The sequence below is a fragment of the Perissodus microlepis genome, chromosome 23 (genome assembly GCF_051167445.1).
Source record: "Perissodus microlepis isolate ML-2025 ecotype Zambia chromosome 23, ASM5116744v1, whole genome shotgun sequence".
NCBI lineage: Eukaryota > Metazoa > Chordata > Actinopteri > Cichliformes > Cichlidae > Perissodus > Perissodus microlepis.
In genome coordinates, this window is record NC_140482.1 from 19,256,813 (window position 1) to 19,270,242 (window position 13,430).

At 39.7% G+C, this 13,430-nt stretch overlaps 1 protein-coding gene across 1 annotated transcript; it reads left to right on the forward strand.

Annotated features, from left to right (window-relative positions):
* Positions 1 to 3,382: 3,382 nt before the first annotated feature.
* Positions 3,383 to 10,207, forward strand: LOC146361213 (uncharacterized). The gene is made up of 2 exons (XM_084922002.1): positions 3,383 to 3,522; positions 8,353 to 10,207. The coding sequence occupies exon 2, from the start codon at positions 8,362 to 8,364 to the stop codon at positions 9,427 to 9,429; it is 1,068 nt and encodes a 355-aa protein (XP_084778128.1). The 5' UTR covers positions 3,383 to 3,522; positions 8,353 to 8,361; the 3' UTR covers positions 9,430 to 10,207.
* Positions 10,208 to 13,430: the final 3,223 nt, after the last annotated feature.

Consider the following 13,430-nt stretch of genomic DNA (forward strand, 5'->3'; position numbering starts at 1 on the left):
TCACTCCCACCAGCCCACAGTTTTCATCATGATCAATAAAATTATCATTAAAAATTAAAAAAGGATCCAATTTTAGTTTTATTGAAGTAAAAGCCACAGTTTGAGAACCACTACTACTCGTGCTGCTGCTCCGCCTGCGGTCTCATCCTTTTCTAACAGACCTGCTTCGCCCTCTGGTGGCCAGCAGCAGAAACTACACCAGATCTGCTCACAGCCTACAGTAAATATCACAGCGTGTTTCACTTACAGCTTCTGATGCAAATAATGAATACAGTGTAAAGAAATTATGGCTGTAAAACCGTTTGAAAGCAATTTACCAAAAAATGAGAGAATAATGAAAAATGAGCACAGCAGCTCGGGAAAAATACTGATAATCAAACTAAATTGTTTAGTGAAATAAAGAGCGACTTTAATGTTCCTCTCTGCAGCAGCAGGGGAAGAATATAAAGGTAATCCTCCTCCTCAGGGATTATCTTCATCTTCCACTGTCAGGGTTTCTGTCTTACTGTAATCCTCCGGCTCCATGATAGTCTGACAGCTGTTAACACAGACACCCAATCAGCTGGACACATTTGTGAGAGAAGGAGGAAGTAAAAGTAAATTCAGTATAGGTGAAAGGAGTGTTGGTACTGGTAGTACTGTGTACTGGGAACAGAGGAAGTACTGATAGCAGAATTAGATTTAGAGGAGATTTAACAGTGATCACAGACGTAGTCGTTGTTGTATTTTCATAAATATATGAATGAAAAAAAGTGTATTTGTTGATTTTATTGTATTCATTATGAACTATATATATATATATATATATATATATATATATATATATATATATATATATATATATATATATATATATATATGTATATATATATATATATATATATATATCCCAACTGATCAGTTTGTTAGGTACACCTTGCTATTACTTGGTTGGATCCTCTCAGTTTCCTGTTCTTAGCTAATGCGAGTGTCATCTAATGTGGTCTTCTGCTACTGCTAAATAAATATGTAAACATGCTGAAAAAATACAGACTTAAAACACTTAACAGCATCACATCTCTACTGTTTAAAAAAAAAAGAAAAACACACACACCACACAAAGTAGACTTACCTGGAATATTTAAATAAGATCATCAAGTAAGATTCTTGGTAAAGATGCTGGGTTTTTATTCAGAAGGAAACAAACGGGAGTAAAGTTTCTACAGAGATTTTTGATGTGATCGTTTCTGGACTCTGAAGTTTGAGGGCTCTTCGAGGAACGGTGCCGCTGTTTTACACAGATCTGATTGGTCACTAGGTGGTGGATTGGTACATGATTATGTCTCATTTGGAACATAATTTGGTCCGCAGCTTAAAACGTGATCCACCTTGATAACATCGAGAACAGACGATCATCTCCGAAGTTTCAACCTCTGGTGAATCTATCAAGTTACATAAAACTTCTTAAAATCCACAAACTGTTGCTCTGTGCAGATTAAAAGCTGGCAAGATAGAGGTTAATGCACACCACATCAAACTCTGTTTGGCTTTTAAATGAAAATAAAACCAGCTCTTTTCCTGCTCCACCCGAGTGTCAGTCCTCAGGCCATCATGGGAGTCCTGAGGGAGTTATCGCTCATACCAAAACACACTGATGCTCCTTCGTCCTTGTCTCATTGACCTGAATTACTGTTTTCAGAGAGAAACCTGAGCTCAAGTTGTATTATTTTTGTTCATTGGGTTAAATCACTCTCTCCGTCATTGGGTCTGCTGGGTTTGGGGCTGATAGTTTGCACTGCTCTTTGTAGAGTTCTGGTTTTTATTTCATTTCATTTATTTCACACTTGGTACAACAGTTCAAACAAACCAACCACACTTTCTATCAATAAAGCACTACAACCATGTGTGAAAAGGAGCAGGAAGAAGAAAATATTCTTATTAAACCCTGCCCCCTAGGGGCACCTTCACTTATTGAAGTGAACTTGCTGAGTCGTTGTATATAAATTATAGTGAACTGTTAATAAAGTGGAATGGAAAAGTATTTCCCCCTTTTCTCATTTCTTAGTTTAGTTGGGTTTTGTTTTTGTTTTGCATATTTATCAAGCGTACATATTTCAACCCATCAACATATGTTAATATTAGACAAAGAAACCCCCAAGCCAAAAAATAGCTTGTCTCACAAAGTAAAGCAGGATAAAAGATCTCAAACACCAACACATCAGGCCACAAACTAAAGAAACAGCTAAGAAACAAAGTCAGTGACATGTATCAGTCTGGAAAAGGTTACAAAGCCATTTCTAAGGCTCAGGAACTTCAGTGAACCACAGTGAGAGTCATTATCCACACAAAGAAGAAACCTGGATCAGTGGTGAAGCTACGGACTAAAATGACTCCAAGAGCTTCGATGGCTCATCAAGGAGGTCACAAAACAACCCAAAACAAAATGTAAAGGACTGCAGGCCTCCCTTGCCTCAGTTAAGGTCAAAGTTCATGATTCAACAATAAGACAGAGACTGGGGAAAATAGCCTCCATGGGAGAGTTCAAGGAGAAAACCACTGCTGACCAAAAAGATCACAAAGGCTGGTGTCATATTTACCAAAAACACCTAATCAACCCAGAGTGCTGACTGCTTCAGGATGACTTGCTGTAACTGACGGAACCATGAATTCTGACGACAAAACCAAAATGAAGGTTTTGGAGTGGCTGAGTCGAAGTCTGGAGTTAAACCAGATTGAGAAGCTTTGACGTGACCTTAAACAGGCTGTTCATGCTGGAAAATCATCCAGTGTGTCTGAATTAAAGCAAATCCGCAAAGAGTGTTTTTGCAATTTTCTCTGCATCCAGTTTTTAAAAAAGACGCAGACACTGATCATGAAAGCACACAAATCCTTTCTTGTGATGGAACATCTGATCTCGAAATCTCGAAAACAGATTTGTTATATATTGATTTAGTTTTGAGTTTTTTGCTTTTAATTCGGTTTGTTTTCAGTTGTTTTCTTTTCATTTGGTATATGGTCAGTATGTGGATGGACCGACGCCTCCTCAGGGTGGTTATACTGATAAATACTACAACTGAAGACATATTTTTTCCATTTTTTCTTTGATGATCCAATTTTTTCCACACTTAAATGCAGCTGTGTGTACGAACCCTGCTGTAAACATGCAGGAACATCGGGGAGATAAACACAGCAGGCGCCTGCGGTCAGTCAAATCTGTCCAGACCTCCTAATTCTCTGCTCTGTGGCCCAGTTTGGCTTCAGTCTCTTAAAGCTCCCATCTCCTAACCCACACCACACACCAACAGCACACCAACAGCGCTGCGTGGTGAATAATTGACGAGTCCTGCCTCCTCTCCCTCCCTCTCTGTGTTTCTTTCCATCACTCTGTCTTTGTGTTGTCGCTTGCCGGGTTCTCCAGACCGTGAAGACCCGCCCCTCCCTCTGCTCCATCACGTCCACTCTCCACCTGCTGCTGGCTGGATGTTGACGACTGTCAGCAGGTAGACAGACGGACGGAGGGGCAGGCAGGAGCAGCAGCTGCTGGTAAGCTGAAACCGTTCTGTTACGGTCAGACAACACAGACTTTTTGGAGGTTTTTATCTCACAGGCTGCATCTGCTCCTCATTCTTCTTATTTCTCATGTTCAGGTATAATTTTATTAGAGGACAACATAGTGAATGAGTCTGCTGAGCATTCGTTTCATTTAAAGGATGTTTTTACTGCCGTCGCCCTGATGGGGACCCTTTTTTAAAACTGTAAGAGTGCTCGAGTCATGTATGTGATTTTGCTTTCTCGCTGCATCCAGTTTTCTATACTCAGATGAACTTTATTCATTCCCACATCTGTAATCAATAAACTCCTTTTTTTTTAATGAATAAATGATTATTAGTTTTTTTGTTTTTATCAACAAAATCAGTTTCGGTGACACAGGAGAGCAGTGATGCTTCTCTGGTATTATAACATGCTGTTAAACCTCTCGGTGCTCTATTCTATAGGATTTATGTTCAAATTCTGTTGTTATTAAAATCTATCAGACTACTTTTGACATGAAGTCTGAATTCACGTTTGTCCATTTCAGAGGAGTAGTGCAGAGACGCTGCAGCTTTTACTAAATTATGACGAATCAGTCCGGCCCCCTGATGGCTTTACAAAGTCTGACAGTTTGCACAAAAGGACTTTTGTTTTTTTTTACTCTGTGTTTTGCACCTGCAGGCAGATGTTTGAATAGTTTTCAGTTCCACAGTCAGCAGCCTATTTCCTGGAAATCTTTCTTGGAAAACTCCCAAAATCCTTTAATCACAACTCTCTTTAATCACAATTTTTCCATGTTTTTTTCAATTAGTTTAATTATGGTGATTCTCCATCAACAGCTTCACTTTAGCCTCCCAACAGCCACAGCTTGTCATGTCTTTGTATTTTGCTTCCAAGCAGCCAGACTTTGTTGTCATATTTTAAAGTGGTCTTGATCAATAGTTCTCTGATGGTTTTTACAGTTTTATGTTGTACATTGGATGTTTTTTCATTCACTTTTACTTCAGTCCTTGTAACTGACCGTTATTGGAGGAATGTTTTTTTTTATTTGTTTGTTAAAAACATATTTTTTTTTCCCATTTCTTTAATAGAATTTTGACAGAAGTAAAATATTATTTTTGTACCAACAAAGTGATTCTCAGAGAGCTTTTAGCTGAAAACTTGCATGGTGTGCAGTCTGACCTTAAAAAATTTTGAGGAAACTGCAAAAGTGGATAACAAAAGAACAAGTCTCAGGTCTAAAGAAAACTATCTACAGTATCTGAAAGTCTTGTCCTTGAGACACACAAAACAAGCAGGACCTGAGAGATGCACCTGGACCTTCATCTTCACTGAAGCCTCAGAAATGGTGTTAGTGGAAGGAAGCCATGCTTAAGGAAGGGAAACAGGGAGAAAAAGCTGATATCTTGAACATCTTGTCAAAATGGAGAACTATGTCTGAAGACTAAATAAATCACTGCACCTATTTCTCATTCAAATACTGCAACACAAGTTCAGGAAAATAGTGAATATTTGTCAGAAAACCAAGAGATTCCTGTTATATCCAGTGGATTTGTTAAACTAGATTTTTTTTAAATGTACTAACTTTTAATTACTTCCAAAGGTCCACGTGCAGTGCCTTTTTTACCCACTAGGGGGCGGAAGCTCACTTAAAAATTTTGTTTTTACTGCAAAATTTCTCCAGAACTAATCAGCAACTTTTTAGTTATTTATTTTTTTCTCTCATTATATTTTTAATTACAAAAAGTGTTATAATATTAGGAAAAATAACATTGCAAAATAATATATAACACTGCAACCAAAAAGCAAAAGTGAAAAAATATATTAATAATTAAATTAAATCAAAACTACTGAACATTTTAAAAGATAAAAACCTCTTAGGTTTCAGACGTCCAGTATGCATTATTAAATAATCAAGAAAATAGCTTCAGTATAACTAAACCTTCTAAAATGTGTAATTACAGCATCTCTTTAACTCCGTAGAGCTGCAGCAGCTCTTATTTAAATGATCTCTGACGCAATGTGACAGATTAGACCAGGCGCGACCCAATCTGGCTTAGCAGACTAATGAGAGTGGGGCATAATTCAGGTTTTTTTTTAAGTGAGTCTGCGTTTCAGTTTAGGTTTTACTGAGCATTACTTTCTGTATTAGTGAAGTTCTAACTGCGTGTAAAGTTGACCTTTTTCTTCTAGTGTCTCATACGCTTGATGCCTTTGTCCTCCAGTCCTCTTGTGTATGTCTTCATAGTTGATGCAACTCTTTTTGTCTCTGACTAGTTCCTGTTTTACTTTGAGGGTTAGAGTTTTTTGGAACCTGTGCTATATCAGCCCTCTGTGTATAAATAGTCCTGTCCTCCTCTTTGTCGTGTCGCCTGTAAATGTTCATGTTTTTTTCCCATGTGTTTTCCCATGTGTTGCCTCATGATCTCCTTTCCCCCATCGTTGTTACTCCCGTGCAACCTCTTTATGGCAAAGGTGGTCTGTCTATTTGGACAGTTATTAAAGGGTTTGTTGTTTCTGTTAGAGTTGTCTGATTTGGTTTTAGCACCAGTGGTGTTTAAATGGATGTTCATTTAAACACCACTGGTTGAATGGCAGAGCTGTGATTGAATGTGGGGGAAAAATCTCAGATTTTTTAACATCTGTTTTGTAAATGGATGATTAGTTAAATCTGACTGCTGTTTTTTACAATAAATGAATATTTTCCCTGACCCATTTCTGATCATAGATCAGATTGGAGGATTTGAGAAACACTGATAAGTTCAGTGTATGTGTGCTTTTGGAAAACATTTAAAGCTGCAGTACAGAATCTTTGAAACAAGCTTAAAACATTTTTAGACTATAAAGAGAGCACTCTGCTTCTCTTTACAGCTCCTCACTCCACCAGGGCTGTTTGGCTCTTTCTGATAGTGTGCAAATGTGGTGCACGTACTGTGGCAGTCATACAGACAACTGGACGGTCCAAATGTTGGCCTACCTATTACCGGCTGAGGTTTTAGTAGAGTTGTGGCTGAACCACATAAAAATATATCATTAATTTCTCCCCAATCAATTATAATGTTATGTTGGAATGTTGTTAAAGAGGGTCAAAAATGTTTCAACCCAGTTTGTTTAGCAGATTCTGTATAGCAGCTTTAATATAGGGAGAACACAACTTCCAGATTGTGTGAGTAAAATTAGTTTTTTCTCTTTGTCAGTTTAACAGTTTATGTTGTGCCTGTCACTAATCCCTGTCTGTTTTCTTACCTGGTTCTTCCTGACCTTGTACTTTCTCCTCACATTCCCCTCTTTCCTCTCTCCCTCTCCTCTTCGGACTGACAATCATACACAAATAGACTGTATTCAATTAGATGAAAAATTACATTAATATGAAAAAAATACTATTAAGATCACTAACGAAAAGTCCTCTCTCAGTCTACTTTCAACCAAAAGGCAAATAACCAAACCACATAAAAGATATAAATACTGAAACACTGATCCAACATTATTCTTGATAGACGGATCATTTGATTTTACACTTTTACCTGAATGTGGCTCCTTTTTTTGGAAAAAAATTCCTTATATCCATTATGAACCTGGCTGTCTCTCTCTACACAAACACACACACATTTAAAACAGGACAGTGGTAACAACAGTAGGCTACGGACAATTTAAAGTTTTAGATTTTAAATAGGCTGTATAAATTTCAATGGGAGCAACAGGACGGTCAAATGTCGCTGATTTTGCTACAGAGCAGGACGGATTGTAGGGTAGCAAACATCGTCGGAAAACACGTTTTCAACACTGCAGGTTACCTGGGTGTAATGTTTTTCAGCTAAAAAGAAACATGGTCTGACTCCTACCTAACTATATAAAGAGTAACTGAAGGTTAAATGTAGCTAATATGTCCTGTTTTAAGCCAGGCACTAACACCTCCACTCCGCTGTGTCTCAGCCACCATCGCTCTGTCAGAAAGGGCGCTAGAGCCAGAGCAGGGGAGAGCTGGAACAAATGATTATGGGAGGGGGGGGGTTATCTATACTTTTGTTGTTAAAATGTTACGTCTCAACCAAGTACTGTATGCTTTTTATATTTTTAGTAGTGTGTCACACAAACAGCAAATATTGTCAAAAAAGTAAGAAATCTTTGGGGGTGCTTTGATTCGTTTTTTTTTGGGGGGTGCTGAAGCACCCCCAAAAATGGGCTAAAATCGCCCCTGACCACAAGTACGTTTGGAGAGTAAAGGTGAGACTTTCAAACCCAGGAACACTATACCAGCTGTCAAGCATGGTGGTGATATCATCATGCTCTGGGGTTGTTTTGCTATCAGTGGTACTGGTACAATGTACGTTGAACAAATTTCATGGAATAATATAATAATATAATAGAGGAGGACTAGCTCCAAATTCTTCAACTTCACCTCAAATCAACAGCCTGACAGTTGAAACTTGGACACAGTTGGGTGTTCCAACAGGACTATGATACCAAACAAGCATCAAAACTGGTTTTAGTATGGATAAAGCAGCCTCACATTAAACTTCTGGACTGGCCTTGCCAAAGCCAAAGCGGATGATGCATAAAAGCCAGGACCATGACCGGAAACCAACCAATTTAAATGAACCCTACCAATTCTGCAAAGAAAAATAGTCAAAAGAGTTTAAAGGGTTACTCTTTGTTCAAAATGTAAAAAGTTGAAAACATAGTTGAAACATAATGCTTCTTTTTTTTCCTCTTCTAATCACTACAATCACATATCTTCAAACTAAATCTATATATATTTCCTGCACAGTATGAGATTTGTGTTTCCATGTCACAGTCCTGAAAGAGGTCACTGAGTGGTAAAATCCTTCCTTGTTGTTTCAGAGAGCCATCATGAAGCTGGTTTTGCTCCTCCTGCTGGTGACGGAGACATCCTGCAGGTCTCACAGCTCTGGGTGTGAGACAGGCTGTGACTGTCGTGGAGACCTCAAGTTCACCATATGCTCAAGGGCTTGCTTCACACGGCTCCCCAGCCGAGTGCCTCCCATCACTGAACTCCTCGACCTGTCTGACAACTGGATCTCCATCATCCCCGAGCGCACCTTCAACACCACCCGCAAACTACGAGTACTCCTGCTGCAGAACAACAACATCAGCGTGGTGGAGGATGGTGCCTTCTCACAGCTGGAGTTCCTCCAGAAGCTGGATCTGAGCTGGAACCAGATCACCACTCTCTCTGAGGGATTCTCCATTGGCCTAGCCTCACTGCGGGAGCTGCAGCTGTCCCACAACCGACTGACCACCCTGGGCAGCCGGACCTTCCGGCACCTGGACAGCATCCAGCGATTAAACCTGACCAACAACAGCATCCAGACCATTCAGATGAGGTCGTTCTCCTCAATGAGCCTCCTCCGACAGCTCCACCTGCAGGACAACCAGCTGACATCTCTGAGGAGTGGCACTTTCTCCATGCTGCGCTCCCTCGAAGTCCTCAACCTGGCTGGAAACCAGATCAATGAGGTGGAGACTGGTGTCTTCAAGCCACTTGCCAGCTTGACGTTACTCAACATTGCCAAGAACCAGCTGACCACCATCTGCTTCAAGACTTTCCTGAGCATCCACACCTACAGCACCCACCTCCTGCTGGAGGGGAACCCCTGGAACTGCGACTGTGACCTGCAGAGAGTTTTCCGGAAGCTGCGCAGCATCCAGCGGCTCTTCCTGGATGACTACTACAACCTGACATGCAGTTTGCCACCTGACCTCCAGGGCTACCTTCTGATAAACGTGGATGATGAGCTGTGCATTGCTGAGACGGTCACTGTGCTCATCATAACCATCACCGTCATCATCACCCTGCTGGCTGCCATGCTGATGGGTGAGAGAAAGAGGAGGAGGAGGAAGAAGAAGGGATTCCACTGGACGCAGCAGGGAGACTTTTCAGACGAGTCAGACTACTGAAGCAACTTCTGTTTCTGACTTAAATATATCACTCTTTCTTTTCTGGCGCTGTAGTCTGGTAGTATTTTCAACCAAGAGTGCTCATAACTAGACTAGAAGTGGAGTTAAAAAAAAGTCCAGATAGAAGCCTCAGTGAGATTAAAAACCTGTATTTCAAAAGTGACTTGGCCAAGAAGGGATTGTATCCATCCATCCATTCATTTCATTCTACTTATGTGAAGTTGGGTTGTGGTCACAACAAATCTGGATCTGTGCTCTGGATCTCCTGACATTTTAACTTACATATTTCAGATGAGAAAACAAATCTTAATTTTAGACAAAGAAAACCTGAGTAGATATAAAATGCTGTTTTTAACTGAGGATTTCAGGGCATGAACTGATGGTCAGACATCCTCCTTCAGGATTTTCTGGTAGAGAGCAGAATTTGTGGTTCCGTCAGTTACAGCAAGTCGTCCTGAGGCAGCAAAGCAACTCCAGACCATCACACTACCACCACCATGTTCGACTGTTGCTATGATGTTGTTTTTATGAAATGCTGTGTAGGTTTGTTTTGTTCTTTTTCTAACCCTTTCCAGACTGATAGATGTCAGTGACTTTGATTGTCAGCTGTTTCTTTAGATCATGACATGTGTTTCTTTTTGAGAATATTGAAATCAGGTTCTATTTTATTTTCTTGATTCAACAGGTGTGGTCGTAATCAGGTCTGGGTGTAACTAGTGACATTGAGTAACCACATTTTTTTGGAAGGCTATATTCAGAGTCAACTTGGGTGTGTGTGTGTGTGTGTGTGTGGGGGGGGGGGGGGGGGGGGGGGGGGGGTAGATGCTCATACTTGGGTTATCTTTGTCTATTATTTAAATGTATTTGATGATCTGAAACAAGTAATGTTCTGGATCTTCCCCACGGTCTCCTCCCAGCTTTGGAGGGTTCCCTCCCAGAAAAACTCCCAAAACGCCCTTTAAAGCATGTCTGTTATGACTGAAGGGAAGGTTGCTGATTACACATGTATACACACAGATAAGAGGGAACCAGCTCAAGGATAGATTTATAAAAAAAAAACAGCCAGTGGGTAAGCCTGCAGACACACAGAGAACAGAAGTGATTTCCACAACCATTTAGCAATTGTAAGTACTGAACAGCCATTATCTGCCGAGATTAGCAAACCCATGTGTTTATCCATTCAGTTAGCTTATAATAGATCATTGCATTAAAATGCTCCAAAAGGCACCAACAGCATAAGCACAATCAAAAGGTCCAGTTGACTGACAGCTATATTAGAGATAATCCATTACAGTCTATCTTTTCTGCAGCAGTTTCAAGAGCATGAAAGGCTAGACAAAATTGTCCTCAATCTCCTGTTGCTGGAGCTTTCACAGGAATTCACCAAGCAAAGCCCATTTTTTCTACTACTGTTGTTGTTGTGGTAGTGGTTGTGGGTCACAAGGTAGAGTGGGCTAACAGGTAATCGTGAAGGTTGCCCGTTCCATACACAGTTCCTGTAGTCTGCATGTTGAAGTAGATGTCGGGTAAGATGCGGAACTCTGAAGTGTACCTATTTGACTGTTAGCTTAGCGCATGTGTGAATGCATGAATGAGGCTTTCACTAAGAAAACACTTTGACTGCCCAAATAGAGTAGAAAAGCACTAAGTACCAGTCAATCAACCTTTCTTCAAAGAGGCATGTCCTTTGCCATTGTGTTTTCTTACTACAAGCCTCATTCACCACACCACCCACACAGTCATACAGGTGCTTTTTTCTATGCCTAAGCAACTTGTCTAACATTTGCACACACACTCTCACTCCAGTGGTTGCAGCTGCTGGCTGTAAGGTGCCCATGCGGGGGTCTTTATGTGTGCTGGGGCTTATACCGGGCTCCTGAATTAGTTGGAAGTCAGAAATTCCAAGTTCCTAATTGGAAATTTTTTGTGGAACATCCCCTCAACTTGGATTACCCACTCGGAAAGTTGGAGCAGACCAACATCCTCCGAGTTAGGAATCAGAGATGGCTCCCTTCCAAGTACTAACCACGCCTGACCCTGTTTAGCTTCTGATATCAGATGAAATCAGGTGTGCTCACGGTGGTATGCCCTTAAGTTTGGTATGGCCATTAACCAAGGAAAAAAAAAAGCAATCAGAGATGGCGGCACTGAACGTAAACAGTAGTTAAGCTGTAAACTTTTCATCTGTACTGCCACTGTGTTTTTAGCTCATTAAATAAGCTGTATCTAAGTATATAGTGATGTAATTTTAGTGATATCTAAATGGCAAAGAACCAAAACAACAGAAACTAGCTTCATCTGGAACATCACTCCCGAGTTTCGAGGTATCGCGAATATAGTCAGTGGCCACCTGGAGTTACCAGTAGATAAAGGTATCCTCAGTCTGTCTGGATGCAGTTCCTAAAATTGTGCCCTGCACACTTCATGAGTGGTTTTGTGTGTTCAGCACCTGAGACTGATGCTTGTTCTGGGTCCAAATCCCTCTCCTGCAGCTCTGTTTTCCCATCACCTCCACCTCCATTCATCCAATCACATTTAAAGTTGAAGGAACCCCTTGTACAAAAAAAACAAAAACAAAAAACAAAAACAAAACACCAACCCACTTCTTAAAAAGCTGCAGTGAATGTGTCGTTTGTTCTTTAAATCAATAATCATGAGTGTGTATGACTACAGCTCCTCAGGTACAGATTTTTACTGCTCTGAAAATGACTGTGTGACATGAGACGTTATTTACTTCAAGCGGCTGGGTGGAGTGTGTGGTTTCCTGGTGATGTAACTTTATGATGCCTTCCAGGAACTCTCATTGCTCTTGTATTTAAAGCCAGCAGTCCTCACCCACCTGTCTGTACACCTTTGTTAAATATGGCATGAATTATGCTCTTCTGCATTTGCTCTGTTTGTTCTGTAAAGCAAAGAAGGTGTACAAATAAAGTCCTTTCCATCTCATTGATTGTCACGGTGTTTGAACCAATTAATTTCTGTCACAAAGAAAAATGGAAAACGACATGACACCTTTCAGACTTGATGGTGATCATGAAGGAACATTTCTGACTTAACAATAGAGCCAGTTTACACAGTTCATGATCTTTACAGCTAAATTATAATATGAAGCCTCTTAAAGAGGAAGGTTTGATTACAGCTCCTCTAAAACTGGGCATGAGTGCATTAAACAAGAGAGTTTCTGTATGATTATTGGATAATAATTTGATATTGATCATAAGAAAGATGCAAAATGCTCCTTATGGTGAAAAATGTTTTATTGTTGTAGACTAATAAGCCTTCAGGGAGTCCTACAGTCATTTTGAACTGCCTGTGTCTCTTTAAAAATGAATTATTGCTGTGTTTTTGTATGTTTTGACTGCGATTAATGGCACTTTCCCCTTTAATTGAGGCACTGGAGACGTTTAGGCGGAGTCGCTTTGTGGTATCAAGTTGCCAGAATTTACACCAGGCAACTACCGGATGTGATGAAAACTTAAAAGCACAACGGTGCCATCAGCTTTAAAAAAAAAGTAGGCTCACAAAACACACAAAAGTAGCAACATTTTTGTTAAATAAAACGAACAAATGTTTTTTTTAACTGTTTAACCGAACATGTTAACTTTTCTAAAACAATTTCTTCCCCAAGATCCACTAAGAAAATCTTAATTTCTAATTTTAAACTGTTTTCCCCTTATTTCTAAATACTGTACCAATGTGCTTATGGTAACATTTTATTATGTGTTACCTGAACAGATTACAACATTTTTTAGACTTAATAATTCAAAAACAAAACAAACAGTAAATTATAGAAAAACAAAAATTAACTTTATTCAGAGTCTTTCATTTAATTTTGAAATTTAATTTAAAGTTTAGTATTTTATATTTCTGAGAGGAATTAGTCCAAACTATTCAATAATTTAAAAATAAATACAATTTAATAAAACAAAATAAGGTAGCGCATACGCATGAGCTTTATTTTGGAAGTCTCGGCCTGTTGTCGTAGAGGTCCCAATGGCGGG

Bases quoted from the DNA above. Each gene is read 5' to 3' on its own strand.
- LOC146361213 (XM_084922002.1), top strand. From the start codon at position 8,362: ATGAAGCTGGTTTTGCTCCTCCTGCTGGTGACGGAGACATCCTGCAGG.